The sequence below is a fragment of the Caenorhabditis elegans genome, chromosome I, assembly GCF_000002985.6.
Source record: "Caenorhabditis elegans chromosome I".
Lineage (NCBI taxonomy): Eukaryota > Metazoa > Nematoda > Chromadorea > Rhabditida > Rhabditidae > Caenorhabditis > Caenorhabditis elegans.
The window spans coordinates 5,300,350-5,322,198 of record NC_003279.8 but is presented as its reverse complement, the minus strand read 5'-3'; the positions used below and the strand labels follow the sequence as shown (position 1 = coordinate 5,322,198).

The following is a 21,849-nucleotide window of genomic DNA, read 5'->3' as shown; positions in this document are numbered from 1 at the left end:
AAGAGGAATGAATAAGCACAAGTTTATACTTTCTCATGCAATTCGGGAAATTTTTATTCCTTTTTTTAGAAAGTTTTTTTACAGGTGGAGCTTTCCCAATTTTTTAACACCATGGTGCTAACATAAGACGTCATATGGTGCAAAAAATATCATTTCAAAAAAACTTCTGAATATATTTTTATAATTAGATAGATGCCGGAAACTCAGTTTTCCTTTTCACAATATTTTTTCCTCAGTTTCTGATTTTATTAACTGTTTGTATTCGAGCATTATATATTTAGGTTTTCCCCATCAGAACTTTGGCTGAAAATTTTTTAAATCGAAATTTAAGATTTTCAATTAGATAAGTCCAACACTAGATATCATTTTAAAGATTTTTTAAATAATTAAAAATCTTTAAAATTATATCTAGTCATGTATTTTGGACCATTATAATTGAAACTAGAAAAAGTCAATTCGTGTGTAGATTTCCTACAATAAAAATCAAAAGTTTTGGTAAATTGCCAAATTATCAACAAAAAAATTGTAATATTTGATTAATTGTGAGCATTTCTGCAGGTTGGAACCCTAGAGTGTTCAAGTAATAATTATTATAACGTTTAAAAAAATTTAAACTCGTAGGACAACATAAATTTTTTGTCAGAAAATCTGGGATAGATGAAAAGTGAGTAATTGCGCCTTTTGGACTGCAAGTAATGGTTCTAAAATGACCAAAATATCGTATTAAAATTTTTTGGAAAGTTTTATAGTGATATTTGGTAACCTACAATTATGATTTTTTTGCATTTCAGAAGCTGGACCTTTCAAGAAAAACATTGAATTTATTTAAATTATAAAATGATATATATAGACAACACTGTGTTCTGGACTGAACATCATGATACATCCGATTTGTGCAATTTCCTGTTGATATTAAGAGAAAATGCAGAGATCTCAGACGAAAAGAACTATGGCTTCAAAAGAAAATCATAACAATTTCTGCAAAAAATGTATAAACTCCTGTTGAACTTTTTGTGAGACGAAGACAAACATTGAAAATATTTGCACTTTTTGTAGATTTTTTTTATTTTTTTTATTTTCAACAATAAGAAAATTCAACAAAATAACAAAACAAATTGAGAGAAATATGAGTTATTGACCGTAGAAAGTACGCTTGAACAGCATGCTGAAAATGAGCCAGATGCAGTGTAAGAGCAGAATAAGGAAACTCGACAAATTCAGACCATCGTCGTCGTTGAATTCATCAGCCAGGAACAAAGAGATGTATTCCCAAAGTGGTATCACTTTTTTAGAGACCCACATTCCAAAGTTGACGAATTCGGATTGTTCGGTTTCAGCGGAAATTACAATACAAGTAAATGGTCTTGCAACTCTCCAAGTTCTTGCCAATTTGAGAAGAATATGCTTCATCGGGTTATCAGTCCTGATGAGAATCTCGACGTCAGACGCGGAACTGGAAATAAATGTTGTATTATTCACATTTTTATGGAATTTTGCTTTAATTGCCCTAAAATATTTTTTTGTGCTGTTTGATATTATTTATCATTTTAATTCTTACATGATTCTGTTCTTGAAATGAGATGAGAATTGGGTAATAATTTCCTTGCTCATTGAAGTTAGCTGAAATCTCGTTCCAATTGCAGCATCTGTCTCGATCCATTTCTAAAATTCAACACATTTTTAAACACATTTATGGAATTTCGAAATATGTACATTTGCAATTTTCCAGATAATATCTTTACTCTGAACATCGCGAATTTGCAACAATGATGCGTTGGAAACCTGAAATCTAGGATGGTATAATTGAGTTTTTGTTCGAGTGAGCATACCGATTCTATACTTATCAGTTGATCTATTGGGAAATTTTTACATCCATGTCCGTCAAGATAAATCGACTTTGAAGTGTAATTGAGCTTATTGACAAAGAAAAATGCTTCTTGAAATTTCAGCAATACTCCACTGAAGCTTCTGATGCTCAATGACTTCGAATTGAGAGCATCTTGTAGAACTTTGCTCCAATCAATATTCAAAATTGTTTCAATCGAAAAATCATTGATAGTTGCATTTTTGAGAATGAAGACAAGCAGTGGGACGATTGTTTCATTAAATCGAAGACGGTTTCTCATATGGACCACACATTGTTCATGATTTCCAGATTTAATCGTGATTTTTTGAGTGTCGAAACTTGATTGAATAATTGTATTCATAGGATACGGCAAAAGACCTTCGATTCGAACCGAGTCGAGTTTGAAATTGTGTGAATCGACGAGGATCCTCTCGGTGCGTGAAACACTACGCATTATGAATCTGAAATGTATTTTTAATTATTATTTTTTCAATCATGTCAATTACCTTGTCTTAAAATCTAGATGTTTCATGCATTCCAGCTTTATCTCAGGTGGAAGCTTGTTCCAGTTCTCGAAGGACTCAAGCAGCTCGACTTTTGCAGTGCCAGAACAGTTTCCCATTATATATTTCTGGAAAACTATTTTTTAACAATTTTCTTTAACGATCGAATTAAAAATAAAATACTTCAATTTCAATTTTCGAACAAACTTTCGATTAAAATATTTGGTGGGTACGGTAGCCAATTTGGTCTGAAGGAGAGAGACTGTGGGGATAAGAGAGACGCAGCAACTCGTCTGCATTTGTTACGTGACGATGTTTGCAGAATTTGTCAATTTGTTTTTTCTCGAAATTTTTTGTTTCGATTTTACTTTTTTTCAATTAAAATTAAAGTGTTGCTTTTATTTATTTGTTTTAATGCTGTATTGACTTATTCACTTGTTATATTATTACGAAATTTGTCACAGAACTGCTTTTAAAACACCCTCTAACAAATGTTTCCGCGATAGAGCGAACTTTCACTCTTTTTAATGTTTCTGTTTTGTTTTCTCAAACCAATTTTATTACTTTTGATTGCAGAAATGTCTTCATCCGACGGTTTTATGTATTCTCAACCGACAGGAGATTCTTCTCAAAAGGTTGAGCTCAACAACGAACAGATTCATGCTTTGCTCAACAAACTCTCCAGTGACGAACAAAAGGAATTGACCGAAATGATGAGAACTTGCACCACGGAGGTATTTCATCTCAGTTTCATGTATTTTAATTCTTTTTCTTTTTCTAGGTTACAATGACACGTGGATTGCCGATAACTGGAGCAATTCTCGGCAGTTTGTATTTAGCTCGTACTCGCCTTCCCGCTCAATATCATTTTGGTCCCAAAGGATGGCCATTTTATGCTATAATGGGGATTGCGTATGTTTTTTAAACATTTTGTTGCTGAAATAATTTATTGATTTTTCAGTTCTCTCACTGCTTCAAATTTGATGTTCATGGGCACATGCCGAGATCGTATCAAGCCAAGAATTGATCAACTATGGAAAAAAGTAAATTCAATTGTTAATATATCTGATCAATGGCCAATTTCAGTACGACCTCGCCAAGTCATCGACAAACTACGAAGATATTCGCCGCCAAAATAGAGGAGCCGGCGTAGTTCCTTTAGTGCGAATTGATGGCGAAGCAGCAGCTCAGAGAGTTGAGGTAAAACATATTACTGAAAGCTGAAAAAAAGAAATTCTAATAATCAAACGTAAAATTTTCAGAATCCGAAACCAAATTCATATGATTACACGTACAGTGTTCCTTCTTCTGGCGATAATTCTTCCTACGACGGTTCATTCTCTTCATACAAGACAGAAATAGGAGAGACATCAGAATTCCAACAATCTCCACGAGCTCGCCGCCCATCTCCACCAATTCCTTCGCCATACGGTGTTGAAGATTCAGGATTCATGTCTGGAACACCTTCTGGACCGTCGTCAGACAGCAATCAGGGACAAGGATACACTTTTTCGTAGATTTAATTCATTTTCAATGGAATTGCTTACATAGATTTTATTTAGTGAAGTACACACATCGCCGGTTACATTTTTCTTGTTTTGTATCATAAATTATTTTGATTTTTTTTAAACATTTTTTTATTAGAAATTTTTTGGTTAATTCCAAAAATATACCTTTTGAGAATATATTGAAGATTTTTTTAATTTCCAAAATATTTATTTTCAGATTTTGATCTGAAAATGTCAAAATTCACGATTGGACCTTTACCGTGCAAGAATCCTGAGAGTTTTACGAAGTTGTCCGCAAAAAAAGATGTAAGTCAGGTTTAGTTAGTTTCTGGATATATTTAAATAATAAATTTCAGACAGTACGGAAAACTGAACCTGTCGAAGTGGTCTGTCGGAATGTTGAAGGCGAGAATAATGGAGAATGCTACAAAATAAAGGCACCAAAAACTCCATTCATTATCAATCATTTAGAGAAGAATTATATTCCGAAGGTAATTATTAAGTTTATTATAAAAATTTTTAATTTCATCGAATTTTCAGCCAAAAGAAACTACGAAAAAACGTCGAGCAGGCGAAGCTGGAGGTGTGAAGCGAGAACATTCAACGTCCGAATCCGATGATCAACTCGAGGATGCCAATCAGCCATCAACATCATCACAACAATCATCCTCACGGAAGAAGCAACGAAATCAACAGGACATATAATTAGTTTTTCTCTTTTTTTTTCTTCATAATTCCTCATTTTTACCGGTATTTTTCTTATTTGTACATTCGATTTCGCTTTAAATTCGTAACGTTTTCCTACTCCACAATGTGATCAAAATTGCAATATTAAATTTTATATGATTTTGGTTTATTGTTTAAATTATTTTTATTGCGAATGGTTACTCGAGCCATTAAATTTATTTCAGCATAATCATTTTATTAATTAACAAAAATTTAATTTCAGGAGCCACAATCGCGCAACGACATTTCTTTGGAAATTTCATAGGGATTTGAAAGGTATTCGCTTTTTTAAAGAAATTTTTTGAACAAAAGCTGGAGGAAAAAATTATATTCTTGTTGTTAACTGAAAAACTACTTTTTTTCGAAAAAATATACTTTTAATTGTAACTAGAGTACGAATATGCTCATAATCTTTAAATTTTCTCGAAAAAAAAGCTTCAAACTTGGAAAAATTTTTACTGTTTTTTTTTGACAAACAAAACCTTTTCGGTTCTCGTTTTCGAAAAAAAATATCGGATTCGGTCCTACTGTATACGATACAGAGCACAAAACTCGTCTCTGCTCATCTTCTAACCCAACCCTAATTCGAATTCTCTCTTCCGATGTTTCTATTCAATTGTTCCCAGAAAATCATTAACCATCCCTAATTCACCGATAGATACAGTACCCTCTTCCTCGATCAGTTAGCACCGCCCATTCCACTTTGATCGTTCATCCTCTTCCTCGAAGAAAGAAAGAAACAAGATGAGTGCCCGCGCAGCGCCAAAGGAACTAGAAAAGTCTTCTTCTCCGATGCTGCTGCTGTTGCCGACGTCTTCTTCTTCTTCATCAGAATAGAGGGAAGAACCCCCATCGTCTCCTCCTCCTCCTTCTTAGTCTTCCTTCTTCTTCTCCGTTTCTAATCGATCGACTCCCTGTGTGTGTGTGTAGCGAGGCAAGCGAGGTGAGGCCACCGATGGTTGGTAGAGCACCGTCTCTCTTCACTGTTCACACTATTTCACAATGTGTGTGTGAGTGACACACCATCCCGCCCGGTCTTTTCTATTCGCGTGTGTGTCTCACTCAGTGTTTAGGCCGTCTCTTCGTCCTCTGTAGTCTCTATTTAGGCCTTTAGTTATCTCTGACTCTCTTCCCTAGTATGTGTATGTGTGTGCAAAAGAAAGGCCCGCGGCGACTATTTTCCCCCTATCCCATCTCTTCTTTCTTCTTCCCTTCAATCGTCGTCGTCGTCGTCGTGGCGCGCCTCGCGCCCGCCCCTTCCCGTCATTTGAATGGACAGAGTGGAATGAAAGAGAGAGAGAGAAGGATCTGATGGCCTAGAGACCGCCATCACATAGGCCCCCAAGCACACTCACGTCCATCATCCCGCACATACATACATACACACAAACCTCCCCACCATAATAGGGCACATAGAAGGGAATGGTATAGAGAGAGAGAGAGATGGAGATGGAGAGACTGCGCGCTTCCCTTTTTCTCTCGTTGCAAACCAAGCTCTCTCCCTACTATTTCTCTCTCTTCTGGTCCACACCACCAACGACAACGTCGTCGTCGTCGTCTACACCGTCGTAGTCGTTGTCGACTCTCCTTCTCTTTTTTTTTTGGTTGATGCGGAGCTCTATGTGCATGTATGCAATGTGACGCGCTCTTTTTCTCTTGACCAGTGGCCAATCAAAAATGGGGTGATGATGGGAAAGAGCAGAAAAAAACGGAGGAAAGGGGTTCAACATCGTTTTCCTTTCTTTTTTTCTGCCTATATCTCTCCGTATTTTTGTCTCTCATTTTCTTTCATCACTTTGATAGTTAATTAGAAAAAAGTGTATGAAATCATATTTTGTATGCAGTCAAAATATCTGTAAACCCAACGTCAACTCTTGAAACCTGACACCCTTATGTTGAACAAAACGAACATTTTTTTCTTTTTTTTTGTTTCGCTCTTTTTCTTAGAATTGTTCTGAGTTTTTTTTTAAAATTATTAATCGATTTTCAAATCTTCATTATTTCTGCGAATAAATTTTTTGGTGGTTGTAAGAAAACTATAACAAAAAACAAAATGCTTTATTCAATATTTAAATAGTCGAGGAAATTCGAAGAAATAATATATTTTCTCACTCAAATTCTGTAAAAACGAGCGAAATTCGAAATTTTTGCGATACTATTCAGTTGATTCGCTCATCTAACAATTATATACCATACACTTTTCACATTTCAAATAACTTGTTTCCTATTTTTCGAAAAATCATTAAAATTATAGTTTCCCGCTGAAATATTCGAATAAAACAAATTTGTTGAATGTAAAAAAATTGAATAGAGGAATTTTAAGTTCAGTCAAAAATTATATTTTGTATAGAAACCAAAAATTTATATAAAAATCTAACGTTAAAAAAATTTTTGAAATAAATGTTCGAATACTAAATTCGCTGTACCTTAAAATTAAGTTTAAAATTCATTTCGAAAAAATAAAAAATTTTAAGTTAGAAAAAAAGCTGTATAACATTTTATATTTCAATCGAACATTTTCTTTACTTTTTTAAAAATAGAATGTTCAAAAACTATTCAAATCCGGTATACCTAAAAATGAATAAATAATTATTAATATGGAAGTCATACGGTAGTTTCCTAGCAACTCTATTAAGCTCTTTCAATTTCTAAAATCAAATCAAAAAGTGCCACCCAAAAAATCATAGACGAAACGCAGAGTGATAAACAAAAAGTTTTTCTTTCTTTCTTCATCATTTCTTTTTTTTTCCTTTCCGTTCATTTTCCCACACCATAAGCATTGTGTGTCTGTTTCAAGTTCATATTCATTTTTCTTTCTTCCGCCTCTGCGTCTCTTCACTGTCTTGTGATCACTCATCACCAGGGTCGTTCTCGTTTTTTTGTTGTTGTTCAGCCTCCCCTTTTGTATTTTTGTTGCGCCGTATTATGACTATGTTTGATAATAAGAGGTTCATGGTTATGATCATCAATTGGGTGATAGAGAATAGTAGGTGATAAGAGTTCTCTATTTCAGGAAGTACAGTGCTCCATCAATTTTGATCCCAGAACCGCCAATTTTGAATTTTCACTTAAATTCTCAGAATTATTGATTTTATTTTCAAAAAAAAGACGGCCTTTAGAAGTTAAATATAATCCAAATATAGAAATATCTGAAATTTTAACATTTTATTTTCAAATATGAGGCGTAAAAAATACAAAATTATTTTTTCTCCATTTTACCAATACAAACTGCTTTGAAAGTGTTTAAAATTATAGTAATTTTCCTATAAATTTTGAGATGCATTTTTTAAGGCGCACGCACGGATTTATTAAGATGGGTCTCGGCGCGCGAAAAAGTTTATGGTAGCCATTTCAAACTTTTGTGGTTGTTTTCGTTGCATTTTTCTTTCGAATTAATTCGCTAAAAGGTAATTATTCCCTATGAAAAATACACTTTAAAAATGTCACCATAAACTTTTCAGTGAAGCAGCCAAAAAATTCAAAAAAAACTACCATAAACTTGTTCGCGCTTCGAGACCTATCTGAATTAATCAGTGCGTCTTCTAGTGAAAATACGATAGAAAAAAACTGTTTTTATCCTCGAAAGTTTTTTATTTAAATTATCATTTATCCAAACGAAACAAATATTTTCTGCAATATTTTCTTGTGTAACTTGACTTTAAATATCTAAAACCATTTTTTTTTCTTTCAGACAAAACAATCCCCTGCCGTGCTGTGTCTCTGGAACTTGTTCAGCGCACGGAAAACGAGGGCGAAGGAATTTTTCGTGGAAATTTACGGTATAAATTCAGTTAATGGTTGTGTCGACGGAAATTGTAAGTTTTTTGGAAGCTAGATTTATTTTCATTATTTTTTTTTTTTTCAGGAAGGAGAACACTGAAACAGAGAGAACATGCCAGGTGACGACAATGCAGTTGGAACGGAGACAAATGAAGATAAGGTAACTTTTTTTTTAATCTGAAATTATTTGTTGGAGAATATTTTCATTTTTTGTTTAATTTTCAGCCAACTACATCAAATGCAGTCACCGCAGAAAATCCGTCGAGAGGTGATGAGTCGCAGCAACAGCAACAACAACCGCAGCAGCAACAGAAAAGGGTAAAACCAGGACATCATCACTTCCTTCGTGTTCTTTTCTGCAACAAAATCCGAAAATCACTCATTCCTCTATGTCTCTTCATCTTCGCCTACTATTTCCTCGCTTGTCTAACCACTCGAATGAAATTGGGAGGCGGGGATGATGATGATCGAGGGAAGCAAAAAGGGGGGTAGAAAGAGAAGGTCGCTGTTGGGGCTGTTGGTGAGGGGCTGCGTTTGAATACTTTTTCTCTCCGTCTCGATTCGCTTGTGACTAGGCCATCTGTCTCCCCCTTTCGTTTAGTTGTCAAAGAAGCGCTGTGTCTCTCCGATTTGCACGCTCTATGGTTAGTTGTCTAAGCAGGCTATGGCCTTCGCGAAGCGGGTGTCTCCACTTTTCTAGTACTATCTCGCCGTCTGATCTGTATGGAATCTCTGCGATACGCACACTCTATGCGATTCGGTTTGCGGAGAGAATGGACGGCGGGACGCGGGGTCGCAGTCGTCGCTCTTTCTCTTCTCTACATTCTATACACACACACAGCGCAATTTCACTGCGGACTCTCAACTTGTAGAACTATTTCCACCGTGTCTCCTATCGTTCGGTTTTCAAAAAGACGAAGGCGACGCAAGCCGCATGACGGACGGACACACACACACTGGAGGGAGGGTAGGGGGTAAAAATGAACGAACGGGGCGCGAAAAAAGACGGAAGGGACGAAAATAACATGTAAAAGAATAGAGAGTTTAGAGACAGAAGCCATCATCACATAGTGTAGTTCATTTTTAATTACAATGGTTTGAACATATTATATCATGTTCAATAAGCAATAATAATGATAATTGTTGAATAGCAACTTTTCGAACATTTTTCCATAGATTCTAAATACCAATTTATAACATTAATATAATGTTTTTGAATATTATCTAGAAGATGCCACCAATGTATAGGTTACATAATCATCCAAAAATTCTAAGAATTTCGTTTGAAGTTTTCTTTGTTAGTGATGAATAGGGAAAAATGATTTCAAAAAAGTTTGAAAAATCTGATAATAGATAATATTTAGTACGAAAAATTTCACTAGGATTATTGCCACCAGACATAGTTTCCAGATCTACAAATGGATTCAGATTCAGATAGTGAGATTGGAAAATCAGCCATCCAATTTGACAGCTCAACTTACAAACCTACGAATAAAATGTGGAGAAGTGAAAAGAAACACAGGCATTGCACGAAAAATCGGGAAAGACTGAAAAAGGAGACCTCTCCTTTGCCTTCTCCTTTTTTCGTTTTTTTTTCCTTTTTTATGTGCTTGCTTCCCATCGTCAAGCACATACGCACACATACAAAGAGACACTACACGTCTTGATTGTGTTTTGAGAAGCACGGGACGCCGTCGCTGATGACGTTGTACTCATATCCGTATTAGTCGTTGCACTATTTTCAGTGCATAGAACGTAGAAGTAGGTTGCACATCTGTCAATAAGCATATTTCACTTTGCCAACTAATTCTCTTCACTCTCACTCTCAGAAGCGGAAAATAGTGAAAGACCGACGATCACATCGGAAACGAAACATTCGTGACGTCATTTTGGTTTCTGTCTCGGAGAGGAGTCCCTTTCGATTCGGTGTCCAGTCTCGTTCCCCCTCTCTCCGACGATTGGAGGAGAAAAATGAAAAGGGGAGGCCTGGGAAAGTGACGAGTGACCGAAGATTACAAGATACACATGATGATGAAAAGTTGAAGAAGGAGGCATATGAAATAAACAAGCCCATCACTCTCACTCGTTCCGATGGAATGAAATAAGAGACGGAAATGCCGATTGGAGAAATAGACGGCACGTGGAAACTGAATAGTGATTAATATGCTACGTCTCACACTCTCTCGGACTCGTCTCACATTTATTTGTTTGTTTTTGTAATGACCGATGATGATGACGAGTCTCTCCGGTCGGCTGTACTTGGATGGCAGGAGAGATTGTTTATTGGTTAGAGTTAGAGGCATGCAGAAAATAGCTTTAAAATTTGGAAATTGGCGACTTTAGAATGAATAAAGTGACATTAGAGAAGATGAGTCATTATTTATAGACTATCACTAGATATATATAATTCCCTAGGGATTTGAAAAGTTGAGTATAGTATGATATAAATGTGTACCCTATCATTACTCACTGATATATAAACTCCACGAGATTCTACTTTCTGATCCCTAATACATTTGAATATCACACGGGTTTGGTGAAATCTACGTTATTCTTATTCCGTCTCCATCCTGAGCCCCTTTTCTCCATAATACTATAATCACCTCTATGCGCTCGTGCACTTTGACGAATCCGTCTAAATGCATATTTCTGATGAAAATCTTTGAGGGAAAATAGCCCACCACGCGGAGAATATATAGACTAATCCGGTCCTGTGCATGCATGTTCATAATCTGCGATCTCATGACTGCTACACATACTCTATTATTCGAGTCGACCGATTTTTTTAGGTTAGTGGAGAAGCATTCTAGCATAATATTCTAATTGGAATGTGATAAGGGAGCTTGCTAATGAGATATGGGATGTTGACAGGAGAAACGAAATGTGTTTGCTGAACTGAATAGCGGATAAAATGTGACAATATGAGGAATGTGATTTTGGATGTACACGAAAAGAATCATGATTAGAGAATTAAATAAAACATATCTAAATACTTTTCAATTTACAGGGCGAAGATGCTGATAAATACGCCGCTTCGGTAGCTGAAGTTGCACATGGTGGTGGTGGACCAAAGAAAGATGATCAAGTACCCCCTGCTCCTGATGCTTCCATGCCTACTCCTCAACAGCAGCAACAACAACCAAATTTACCTCCACCTCAACAACCATATGAGCATCCAGCGCAGCAACACCCTCCACAGCATCATAGTGTACCTCCGAACAGTTTTGCACCACCACCGGGACAGCATCATCCGCAACATCCCGGTATGCCACCAATGGAATGGAGACCTCCAGGAGCAGAATATCAAATGCCACCAGGTTATCCAGCAGGATATCCTCCGTACGGAATGCCTCCACGACATCATCCTGGTTATCCACATCCTGCATATGGATACCCGCCGCCTGGTGCTCCATATGGATATCCTCCTCAAATGATGAGGCCACCAATGATGGCTCCAGGAGATATGGTCAGAATGCCACCTGGTCCAACGCCAACGGAATGGGCCGCTCAGCAACAAGCACAAGCAGCATCGCGTAGTGTGCCACCAAAAGAAGGTCCGAACGGAAATCCAGCTACACCTTCTTCATCTTCTCAGCCGATACCGTCTCCTTCGGCATCCTCAATTGCTGAAGAATCATTAGATGATAAGCCAAGTGGTACAAAAATGCCTGCTCAGCCACCACCACAACAACATCCACCACCACCACAGCCACAACAAATTATGTCACCGATGCCTCCACAAGCTCCACCATCGCAACAGGCAACACCTAGTTGTAAGTTTTTATGTTAGATATTAGATTGAAACATTTTGCGGAAAAAACTAAAAGTTGTATACTTCTCAAAGTTGCTTTGATCTACGAAAAATCTCATTAGGATTGAAATGTTAAGAGGCTTGTACTCACTAGTGAGGCCAATTTATTGAGAGTCGATCAGAAAAAGAATATATATGTGTAAATAACACGTTGCTCTATATTATTTTTCGCATGACGTCTATGTCTCTCGTTCTCTGACCTCGAAAAGATGTTTTTGGCAAGACGCCAACGCGGCTTATCAACAACGAATAGATAACAAAATATAAATGCTCTCTGTTTTCAGCGTCAGCAGCTTCTGTGGCTGCTCCCGATACGCCAAAAGTGTCTGGAAAGGTTCTGAGCAAGGCGGAGCTGTTTGAGAAGCTTGTCGGACCGATAACTCTTCACAATCCGATGAAAGTGATGGCGGAGAGAAGGGGATTTTTCGAGCGACTGATAGAGTTCTGCGAGCATAACGGAGAGCCCCTTACTATGGTAACGAGAATGAGAAAAAGAGAATGGGATGAGAATTTAATGAAATATATACTTATTACAGGTTCCACAAGTTTCAAAACAAAGTATCGATCTTCATCGACTATACATTGGTGTCAGAGCGAAAGGAGGGTTTCAGCAAGTTACAAAAGACAAATATTGGAAGAATTTGTGCACCGAAGCGAATCCTGATCTCGCTGAATCGTCAGCCGCAGGATATCAGCTTAGAAAGCACTATCAACGGCATTTACTAATGCTAGAATGTCGAGAAACCGGGAGAAATCCGGAGGATGAGGTTGCTTTTGCGGATAAAATGAAACGACAAAGGAAACGAGAACCGGCCGGTGGAAACGCTGCAGCTGCAGCAGCAGTTGCCGCGGCTCAACAAGGAGATCAGAAGTCGCAACATGGAGCTCCGGGAGGTAGTGGAGCACCACCACCTGGACCACCAGGAGCTTATCCAGGTTAGTTTTAATTTTCAAAATATATTATTTGATCTACCAAATGGGTGACTATTCTATGTGCACTTTTTCTAAAAGAGACGTACCTTTTTCTTGTCCTCTTCCGAATACCAAAGTGAGATATAGATATAAGTGCCAATTAAAATTAGTATATGAAATGATCCATGTAGAACTACTACAAACCTGGTTGCATGCAAAATTCGTAGCAGCCACCGAATTCGGTTTCTATGACATCGCTATTGTCGCATCGTCGATGTCCTCTTCGTGCCTTCTTCTTCTTCTTCTTCCATCACCGTTGTCGAGAAGCGCGGCTCTCCGGTGAGAGCCTCATGGCTAGCTGTATATAATAATGAGGTATAGGCGCCCGCCTCCCGACTCCCTCATATACGTCGTCGTCAACCACGCAGCGAGTCTCCTTTCTTCCGTGACTATCAACTCGGTTATGACTCCGCCCAGTTCTAAGCTTCGCTCCTAGGCTCCGAGAGCACTCACCTCTTCTTCTTCTCTTCTCGCCGTGTATGTCCATCCATCTATTGTGTATACGAGTAGAGAGGCGATGGTGGATGGTTGTCGCATCGTTTCTTTTTCCTTTCCCAATCAGCTCCCTTTTCATCGATGTGCTGCTTCTCCACCTGCTGCTTTTGCTGCTGCTGCTCTTGGCGGCTCACTTGGCAACCATCATCATATGAATATGCATATCGACTTCTTTCTCTTTTCCTTTCTCTCTCTCTCACACACTTTGCTTCTCGTCTCGTCGTCATCACCTTTTCCTCCCTTCTTTCTTGTTATCAGTAGTTGTGTATATGCATGGTGTGTATATGTATGGGGGCTCTTTTGTGGAGGAAAACTGAGAGCTCTTACTCCCTCTCTTCCCCTCTCTATTCCACCTCTTATCAGCGACTCAGCAGTCGGCGTTGCCTTCTTCTCGGTTTTTTTCTTCTTCTTCTTGTTCCGTCACAGCGGATAATGGTGATGATGGTAGGATATAGGTAGTTTTGAGAAAGATATATTTTCCTTTTTCTTCTCTTTCTCTATCTTACGTCGACAATAATGATGTGATGATACCATGACATTTTCATCTATCTCTTTTGTCGTTTGTCTCATTTCTAGCAAGAAACTGTTAGGGTTTGTAATATTTGTATTACTACCTAGGTTACTGTAGCGCCGTCGGTGATTCACTGGTCCCTTACGAATGTTACTGATGGAGTTTTGTATTTCTTTTGCATTTTTGATGTCTTTGATCCAAAAAAAGATTCAAGCGATTTTTTATGAAAAACAATTTATTTTGTTTATTTTTCAGTTTGTAAAGTTTATCCATTCTATTAGAATCTAGAATAACTTACGGAAATTTGTTCGAAGAATTTAGCTGATTAGCTGATAGCAACAAAGTGGAATTGAGAATTGAGAATTGGGAATTGGAGTAAAGATTTCATATCTGTCGTGAAAATCTGTTACGCTACTGATATGTCCTTTTCTCACCATCGCTCTCTTTCTAACTCACACTCTTTCCTTCTTCGTGTTGTTGTTTCGCTTATCACATACCTATCACCTTGGAGGGGGATAGTTTCTTCAACTACCAATTTAACATTTTTCTGCGCCCTCGCTTCTTTTATTCTCCAATATTTTCGCACTAAATCACTCATTTTTGTGTCAACGAGATGCACTACTACTACTGGTTGCTACTAAGATGACGCTTGCCTGTCAGTTTCTTTCTCGAGGTGCTGTCGCTCTTCTACAACAACAAGCCACGCCTCCAGCCGATATTCCTTCCTCTCCTCTATCTTTTTTCCTTCTCTTTTTTCCTATTTTTCTTCAGCATTTTCGTCGATGTTTTGATGTGTCTGCTTGTCTGAAATCTCCTACGCTCAGTCTCTCACGTTCCTTTGTCAGTCGCTTTCTGTGCTAAGGCTTTCTGTATCTGTGATGGCTCCGCCCATTTATTATGGTTCGCACTCTCTCACCCTCTCTTTCTTTCATCTATCGCTCATCTACCGTTTGGGTGCATTTTGAGATTTTTTTGGTGTTTTCTACTCATTATTGAATTAATCGCATCTTTTCTTTAAATTTTTGATCTACAAAAAATTACTCATCAGGGTTCATAGCACCTAGTGCTCAGTTTCGTGCTTCTCAAAGTGTCGACGAGAGGCAAACGAGGCGGAGGTGGTGGTGGACGTTCGTCGAAGTCAACAACACGATCCACCACCCCATCCACTTCTCAAACGTCTCATCAATTACCGCCACATATTCAATCACAACTTGATATTGTTCCTCCGCCGACACAGCTCAATCAGCATCAGGATTTGATGAGAATGGCGCATGTATCAGCGACTTGGTGGCCAATGCCACCACCTCAATCGGCTAATGGACCACATCAGAATGGTTACTTACAAGTCCCACACGGCTCCGGTCAACCCTCTCCCGGAGCCACTCCTCAAAGATCTCCTTCAAATTATCCTATGCCAGGCTATCCGCCAGTTTATCCGCCACAACCAGGACCATCACATGGACATATTTCTCGTAGTGAACAATTTTATCGTGGTCGTGGATTCTTTCCACCAGGGTATCACCCATTAGGTAGATCAGATTTCAGTATTAAAAAAAAATAATTTGTAAAATCTCATATCTAATATTTTCAATTTTTCAGGAAATGGAGCACCAGGTGGACCACCAGGAGGGCCACCTCAGTTCCCTGGACATCCTGGAATGGATCCGAATTATCACTATTACCAGCAACATGGTATGATGCCACCACATCCTGGTCATCCTGGATACCCACCACAACATATGAATGCTTTCTCCCCTGGTCAATATCCAGGACATCAGAGGCCTCCAGGTGGACCTGGGGGTCCTCCACCGGGACCTCAAGCTATGAGAGCACCAATGCCACAGCATATGCAAGAAATGGATGAACATCAAAGACAGTGGTATGCTCATCAACAAGCCGCTGCCGCACATCATCATGCTCAGCAACAAGCTGCTGCTCAGGCTCAAGCTGCTCAAGCTCAACAAGCATCTACTCCGGCTCCATCAACGACACCAGCTCCTCAGGCAGCATCTTCGTCGCAAGCTGCACCAACCAGTGGCGCCAATACTCAACCAGCAACTCCATCAGCTTCAAATCAACCACCGACGCCTGCTTCTGCGTCAGCCTCAACAACATTGCACGTCGAACCAGCATCAGTCGCCGGAGGAAGTCAAGCAGGCAGTCGAGCTCCCAGTGCTGGCCCCGGACCGAGTGCAACACCGGATAGTTCAACTATTCCAAGTGCTTCTGCTGCTGCTGATGCTCAAACAACGACAAGTAGTGAAACATCAACACCTGGAGAACCAACTTCTAGTACTCCGTCCGATACGCCTGCTCCGTCGACAAGTGTACCTCCACCAACTTCTGTGCAGCCACCTCAACCTCAACAGCCTCCACAAGGACCGCCAGGACCACCAGGACCTCAACAACATCCAGGTCCTTATCCAGGATATCCTGGATATGGGCCACCGGGTGCTATGAGACCACCAGCAGGGTTTGCTCCACCCCCAGGAGCACCGTACGGGTATCCGCCAGGAGCACCACCACCTGCTGGATTCCATCCGAGTCATCCTCAACATCCTCAACATGCACAATATCTCGCATGGCAACAACAACGGTATCATCAACAACAACAACATCAGCAACAACAGCAGCAAGGAGCTCCTGGAGGACCACGACCACCATATCCATATCCAGGTGGACCAGTGCCACCAGGTCCCCCACAAAATCGTATGCCACCGCCGCCACCGGCTCAGGGAGCACCGTCTCCATCTGGTGCTGCAGGATCCAATGGGAAGCAACCGAGATATGGAACTCGTAAGTTGTTTTTTGAAGTTTAGAAATTGAGAAATAAAATAATGTTTATAAGTAAAGTTGAATGTAAAGTTCAAAATATTTTTATTGATAAAAAAAAAAGTAAAAAACGTGAAAATTAAATATTTACGCGTTTAATAAATTTGTTGGAAAATTTATTTCTGTATTCCAGCGGCTCCACCGTCTCGAGCATCAGCGCCAACTCCGCAACCGCTCTCTTCTACAATGCCCGTTGTTGCACCATCTACATCAACTCAGCCGACTCCCACGACAGGAAGTTATCTTGCGAACACGTTGGCGACTCCAGGGCCAGCACATGCACCATCTTCATCAATGTCCCATGCGCATCACGTAATCAGTCAGCAACAGCATCAGTATCCTCCAGGATGCATTGAAGCCACTGCAACATCACAGAATCAAGTGAAACGGCGGAAAGTTTACGCACGAGAACTGATCAACGCGACACCACGACGATTGATTATGTCACTTCGTTCGGGACTTGATGCTGAAGCTATTTGGGCGATAAATGCTTTAAATGTGTTGCTCTATGATGATACAAATCCTCATCCAACACTTCAACAAATGCCAGGACTAGTTAATGTTATTGTTGAGCATCTTTACGCAACACTTTCCATTATGTATCCGGCCGAATTTCAACTTACCGAACCTGGAAAACCGATTATTATGGATGAGTCGAAAGAGACTGTGGAAAAAATGATGAAAGCCGAAAAAGATGGAGGAATTAAATCGATTATCGAGAAAATGCCTGTGGTTCCAAGGAAAGGCAGTGATAAAACTGCAACTTTCACTATGGTGAGTTTTTTAAAAACTTTTTTTTTTCAAAATTTATGGAAAAAATAGATTTTAAATTGTGGGAAAAACTTTTCAACAAAATTAATTTTTAGATGTCAAGAAATGGTCTTCAAGTGCATTTCCGTGATGAATCCATTCCAACTGCTCTTCGAAAACGATTTTCTCGAGAAAGCGGTGAGAAGAACTCTGATGCGATGGTTGATCATTCGATCAGTTCCGCTTATGTAGAAGATCGAAATTCTGTTGGATTAGGAGGTGGACTCGCTGAACGAATTGCTACACGTCTTCGAGACAAACTTCTTCACGAAAAGACTCGTCCACGACCTGTCTTCTCCAAATATTTGGATGATCTCGAAACAGAATCAACAGAAACGATTGATACTGTGGAGGTGAAGAAAGAAATTGAAGATGAGGTAGCTGAGGAGAAAAAGGATGTTCTTCTGATGCGTGGAGCTCGTCCAGACGAGTTATCTGATTGTAAGCATGAGGTTGAGCTCGCGTGGCCCAGGCCCACTGCACTATCACCTAAAAGTCAAGCAATGGAAGAACTTGCTCATAGAGCACTTGCTCTGTCGAATATTCTACGAGGTTTCTCGTTTGTTGCTGGAAGTGATGTTCTGATGGCTAGAAATGAGGCCCTGTTGTTTATTATTGGACGGCTTTTAAAGCTAAATGTCAAGGAGCACAAGATTTCATCAAAGCGACCTGGAATAGTTATGAGTGCTGAAGAATTGAAAACTGCACCAAAACAACTGTCAGCAGATGAAAAACGCGCCAAGGAGAAGTCTGTACTCGATGAAGTCGATGCAACGACTGCTCAGATGGTGGAAACGGCGAATCAATTGAGAGATGATGCATTCGTGATGCTTACTCATATGAGTGTCTCGTTGAATCTTGTTGATTTGCCTGATGCGATTGCATACCCGATTTATGATGGATTACTGAGATGGTCCGTGTCAAGAGTTCCCGAAGCGACAGACTCGTCGATTCCATGTCCGGTGTCGCCGAGAGATTACTCGTTGGAAATTATGTGCAAAATGGTTGTGATTGAACGAAATGTCGACATGTTCCTCTCCACGGGAAGCTGGTCACGTGTCGAACAATTTGTGCATATACTGACGAGATTGCTCACAATGAATGAGGAAACTCATTATAGGTTTGTTTTCTTTTCAATTAGCAAGAGTTGAAATAAGATCACGTTTTTTGAATTAAAAATTTCAACTTTTTTCAAAATATTATTTAAAAAATGTTTCCAAAATATATCTTTTTCAGAGAATTCGCAATTGTGATACTGAATGCTCTTTGCATCGCTTCTGAAGCTGTATGTTACATATGTGCAATGGAAACTTCTGCCATAGCCCATCTCATTCTATTCATCGATTCAGCCGATCAGAATATGCATCAAGTAATGCAAGCTCATGGAATGGCTGCCCTTCGTGACAATCCAGAACTCATGGGAACATCTGTTGGAATGCTCCGAAGAGCGGCTTCGATGCTCCGTTTGTTGGTGAAAGTGCCGAAGGCGTACAAGATTTACATGAAACATCAAACTCGCCTTCTACAATTCACAATGAGCCAATTGGTGGGTTAAAAAATATATTCTAGAAAAATTTATTTTTGATTTTTTTTCAGATGGATTCCCGAGTGGCTGGAATGATTGCCGACACACTTTACGAAATTCAAGAATTTGTCAAAGAGTTTGGCGAAGACGTTCCAGAACCACTGAAAATCACATATTCTGAAGGTTCGTTGTTTATTTGACAATTTTAACACTCTCGTCAAGTTATTTCCAGGATATCAACCGAGCCAGACGGACGACAAGGAATCGACATCTACAAACTCGGATGCTGCAGCACCACCACAAAAATCGACGAGTTCTTCGCCCAAGCCAGTCGAAGAATCAGCAGCGACAACTTCGGTAAATGTTCACGGGAATGGTACATTGGAATGCGAAACAAGTAGTAGACCATTGTCGTCAGAAGCTGCAGCGGCCGTCATTACTCCATATGAAAATCATCATAAAAATGAAGAAGAAGAGGATTTGAAAAAGGAAATTGACGAAGGGGAATCGTGTGATGGATATGATACAGAAGCTATTCGATTATCGCAAAAACGGTCTGCTGCTGCACTTATTGATGAGGTTTGTTTTAATTTAAAAATTTATCAGAAAAAAACCATTCTAAATAATTTTTTGAATCTAATCAGAATATTTTATTCAAAAGATCGACATTTTGAAGCTAAATCCATGAAAATATATAAAGAATAGGTTATCGTTTTCCTTTTAAAGTTTTTCTGCAAATGTCAACTTTCATGGGTTATTTGAGGTCTTTTTCAACCATTTCGACAAAAATAAATATTTTTCTACATTTCTGTATCAATTTTTATTAAAAAAGAAGTTAGGTCATGGATTATATTAAAATAAGCAGTTTTGTGCAGAGATTTGCCGCGCATTTTTGGTCCATAAATTTGATCTGGAATTAGAAATGCGTTTTCAATATTTTTTAGAAATGTTTTTAATATATCAAATAATTTCAGCAATCCCGTTCTCCGCCACCAGCGAAAAGAGCCCATCTTTCCAACGGATTCGATAAATCAAAATCTTCAGTTTCAACGAACGGAACACTGGGTGATGCTTCTCAAAATGATGGTGCTCTGACGACAGCCGTTGCATGATCGTAGTTCCTTTTTTATATCATTTCTAATCATACCTCTCGCCTTGTTGCTCCATCCATCTCCATATTTCGATCTAACTCCAACACTTTTGTGATCTTTTTCATTTCATTTTAATTTTTATCAAGAAGCAAGTGAGCCCATTCTGCTTTAGAAAACTCGTGAGCTCATTTGCCTCTTATCCAGTGTTTTGTTCCATTTTAAATCCTATGACCTATCTCAATTGTTTTTTTTTCTGTGTGATAATGCGGGTCAGTTCTTGTTTTCAGTGAAATGCGTGTATATTCAACGAAATGGAAGTCGTTTTTGTGTCGATTTTTCCTTAAAATTTTATCCAATTTTGGAGGCGATGTAATTATTTTTGTTTTGCCTATCATCTCTCCCCCAAAATGTTTTATCTTCCCCATCATCATCATCATCTGTTTCAAAGAAATTTATGTGAAATGTCGCCCATCTGAACCATTAATTTATTTATTTTCGTTCTTCCCCTCCCCCAAATCAACAACCTCAAAATGTTCTCTTCCCGTGATTTGAAGATCCATCAAATATATGTATAACACAAACTTTTTGAAAACCACCTCTATGTTATCCACAAACGTTTCTTTTTCTTTAAATTTCCACTCCTCATTCTACAAAAAAATCATTAAAATTTCGGTTATTGATTGACTTTTATGCTCCTTATTGATCCACACCCCCCTTCACTGAACCCTTTTATGTTTGGTTATCATCACGATATATACATTTTATTTCTCATTCGAGAAGAATGAATGAATCTCATTCGGTACTATTTATCACTTGTTGTTTTATGAATCGATTTTAAGAACTTCAGAGCGCTACGAAACGTTTATAAGAGAAAGTTTGGAAAAATGCGAAAAGATATGGAATATATAAATAATAAATAAAATATATTGATTTGTCATATATTTAGGGATGCAAATGAGGAAATTACGACAAATTGACGAAATATTCCGGAAATATCACAAAAACTACTGGGTGGGTGGTGATTACAGGCGTATTTTTCTGCCCTTTCTGAATGCACAATTGGCAATCTTGTTATTTCTGATTTTAAAATACTATAAATAATTATTTAAATAACTGAAATATCAGCGAAACCCACCGATTTAGGCGCTGATGAATTTTTTTTGTAAATGTTTTTAAACGCGCGGGCGTTGTCATGTGTTTGCGTACAGTACATCCAACACTACGACAAAATGCACGAAATCAAATTTCGAAAGTTTGCCCAAACTTTTTTTTGTTATATTTGTTTTCTTTTTTCTATTCACCTTAGTGGACCGAGTGTATTATAGAACATCTTTAAATTTTAATTCGAATTTTACATGATTTACTCAACTTTCAACGTTGTTTTCCTATGTATATCGGTTTAATATAGCTTTCATGATCCTACAAATTTGTCGAACAGG

At 38.6% G+C, this 21,849-nt stretch overlaps 5 protein-coding genes and 3 non-coding genes across 11 annotated transcripts; 4 read left to right on the top strand and 4 right to left on the bottom strand.

Annotated features, from left to right (window-relative positions):
* Positions 1–1,047: 1,047 nt before the first annotated feature.
* fbxa-145 (F-box domain-containing protein) lies at positions 1,048–2,487 on the bottom strand. Its single transcript, NM_059166.4, has 5 exons — positions 2,353–2,487; positions 1,830–2,307; positions 1,714–1,782; positions 1,559–1,662; positions 1,048–1,453 (listed from the first exon to the last, which is right to left on the bottom strand). The coding sequence occupies exons 1-5, from the start codon at positions 2,466–2,468 to the stop codon at positions 1,132–1,134; spliced, it is 1,089 nt and encodes a 362-aa protein (NP_491567.2). The 5' UTR covers positions 2,469–2,487; the 3' UTR covers positions 1,048–1,131.
* Positions 2,488–2,897: 410 nt separating this feature from the next.
* F48C1.6 (OCIA domain-containing protein) lies at positions 2,898–3,979 on the top strand. The gene is made up of 5 exons (NM_059165.8): positions 2,898–3,083; positions 3,131–3,261; positions 3,311–3,392; positions 3,436–3,549; positions 3,612–3,979. Exons 1-5 carry the CDS (start codon positions 2,928–2,930, stop codon positions 3,864–3,866), a joined length of 738 nt encoding a protein of 245 aa, NP_491566.1. The 5' UTR covers positions 2,898–2,927; the 3' UTR covers positions 3,867–3,979.
* Positions 3,980–4,074: 95 nt separating this feature from the next.
* Positions 4,075–4,708, top strand: F48C1.5 (DET1- and DDB1-associated protein 1). Its single transcript, NM_001392292.1, has 3 exons — positions 4,075–4,163; positions 4,214–4,348; positions 4,398–4,708. Exons 1-3 carry the CDS (start codon positions 4,089–4,091, stop codon positions 4,560–4,562), a joined length of 375 nt encoding a protein of 124 aa, NP_001379598.1. The 5' UTR covers positions 4,075–4,088; the 3' UTR covers positions 4,563–4,708.
* Positions 4,709–4,806: 98 nt separating this feature from the next.
* On the top strand, positions 4,807–21,298 carry let-526 (ARID domain-containing protein; the record flags this gene model as incomplete). 4 transcript variants are annotated; one of them, NR_131382.1, is made up of 14 exons in its annotated part: positions 4,807–4,859; positions 8,275–8,398; positions 8,449–8,523; positions 8,589–8,681; positions 11,371–12,136; positions 12,459–12,649; positions 12,711–13,110; positions 15,752–16,948; positions 17,118–17,758; positions 17,851–18,914; positions 19,031–19,340; positions 19,391–19,502; positions 19,552–19,898; positions 20,294–20,431. NR_131382.1 is itself a non-coding variant. In NM_001380177.1 (14 exons), the coding sequence occupies exons 5-14, from the start codon at positions 11,473–11,475 to the stop codon at positions 20,429–20,431; spliced, it is 5,064 nt and encodes a 1,687-aa protein (NP_001367394.1). In that variant the 5' UTR covers positions 4,807–4,859; positions 8,275–8,398; positions 8,449–8,523; positions 8,589–8,681; positions 11,371–11,472. The 4 variants fall into 4 exon arrangements, 3 of the variants coding, with proteins under 3 accessions (NP_001367394.1, NP_001293325.1, NP_001368147.1); NM_001380177.1 differs by having other exon boundaries at positions 20,294–21,298; NM_001306396.3 differs by lacking the exon at positions 4,807–4,859 and adding an exon at positions 10,476–10,649 and having other exon boundaries at positions 8,273–8,398; positions 8,589–8,682.
* On the bottom strand, positions 5,314–6,282 carry F48C1.15. Its single transcript, NR_131383.1, has one exon.
* F48C1.13 lies at positions 6,002–6,149 on the bottom strand. The gene has a single exon (NR_050109.1). It is a non-coding gene; the product is annotated as an Unclassified non-coding RNA F48C1.13 (non-coding RNA).
* Positions 7,593–7,866, bottom strand: F48C1.3 (uncharacterized protein; the record flags this gene model as incomplete). Its single annotated transcript, NM_059163.1, has 2 exons — positions 7,593–7,732; positions 7,803–7,866. The coding sequence occupies 2 exons, from the start codon at positions 7,864–7,866 to the stop codon at positions 7,593–7,595; spliced, it is 204 nt and encodes a 67-aa protein (NP_491564.1).
* F48C1.12 lies at positions 10,196–10,330 on the top strand. The gene has a single exon (NR_050108.1). It is a non-coding gene; the product is annotated as an Unclassified non-coding RNA F48C1.12 (non-coding RNA).
* Positions 21,299–21,849: the final 551 nt, after the last annotated feature.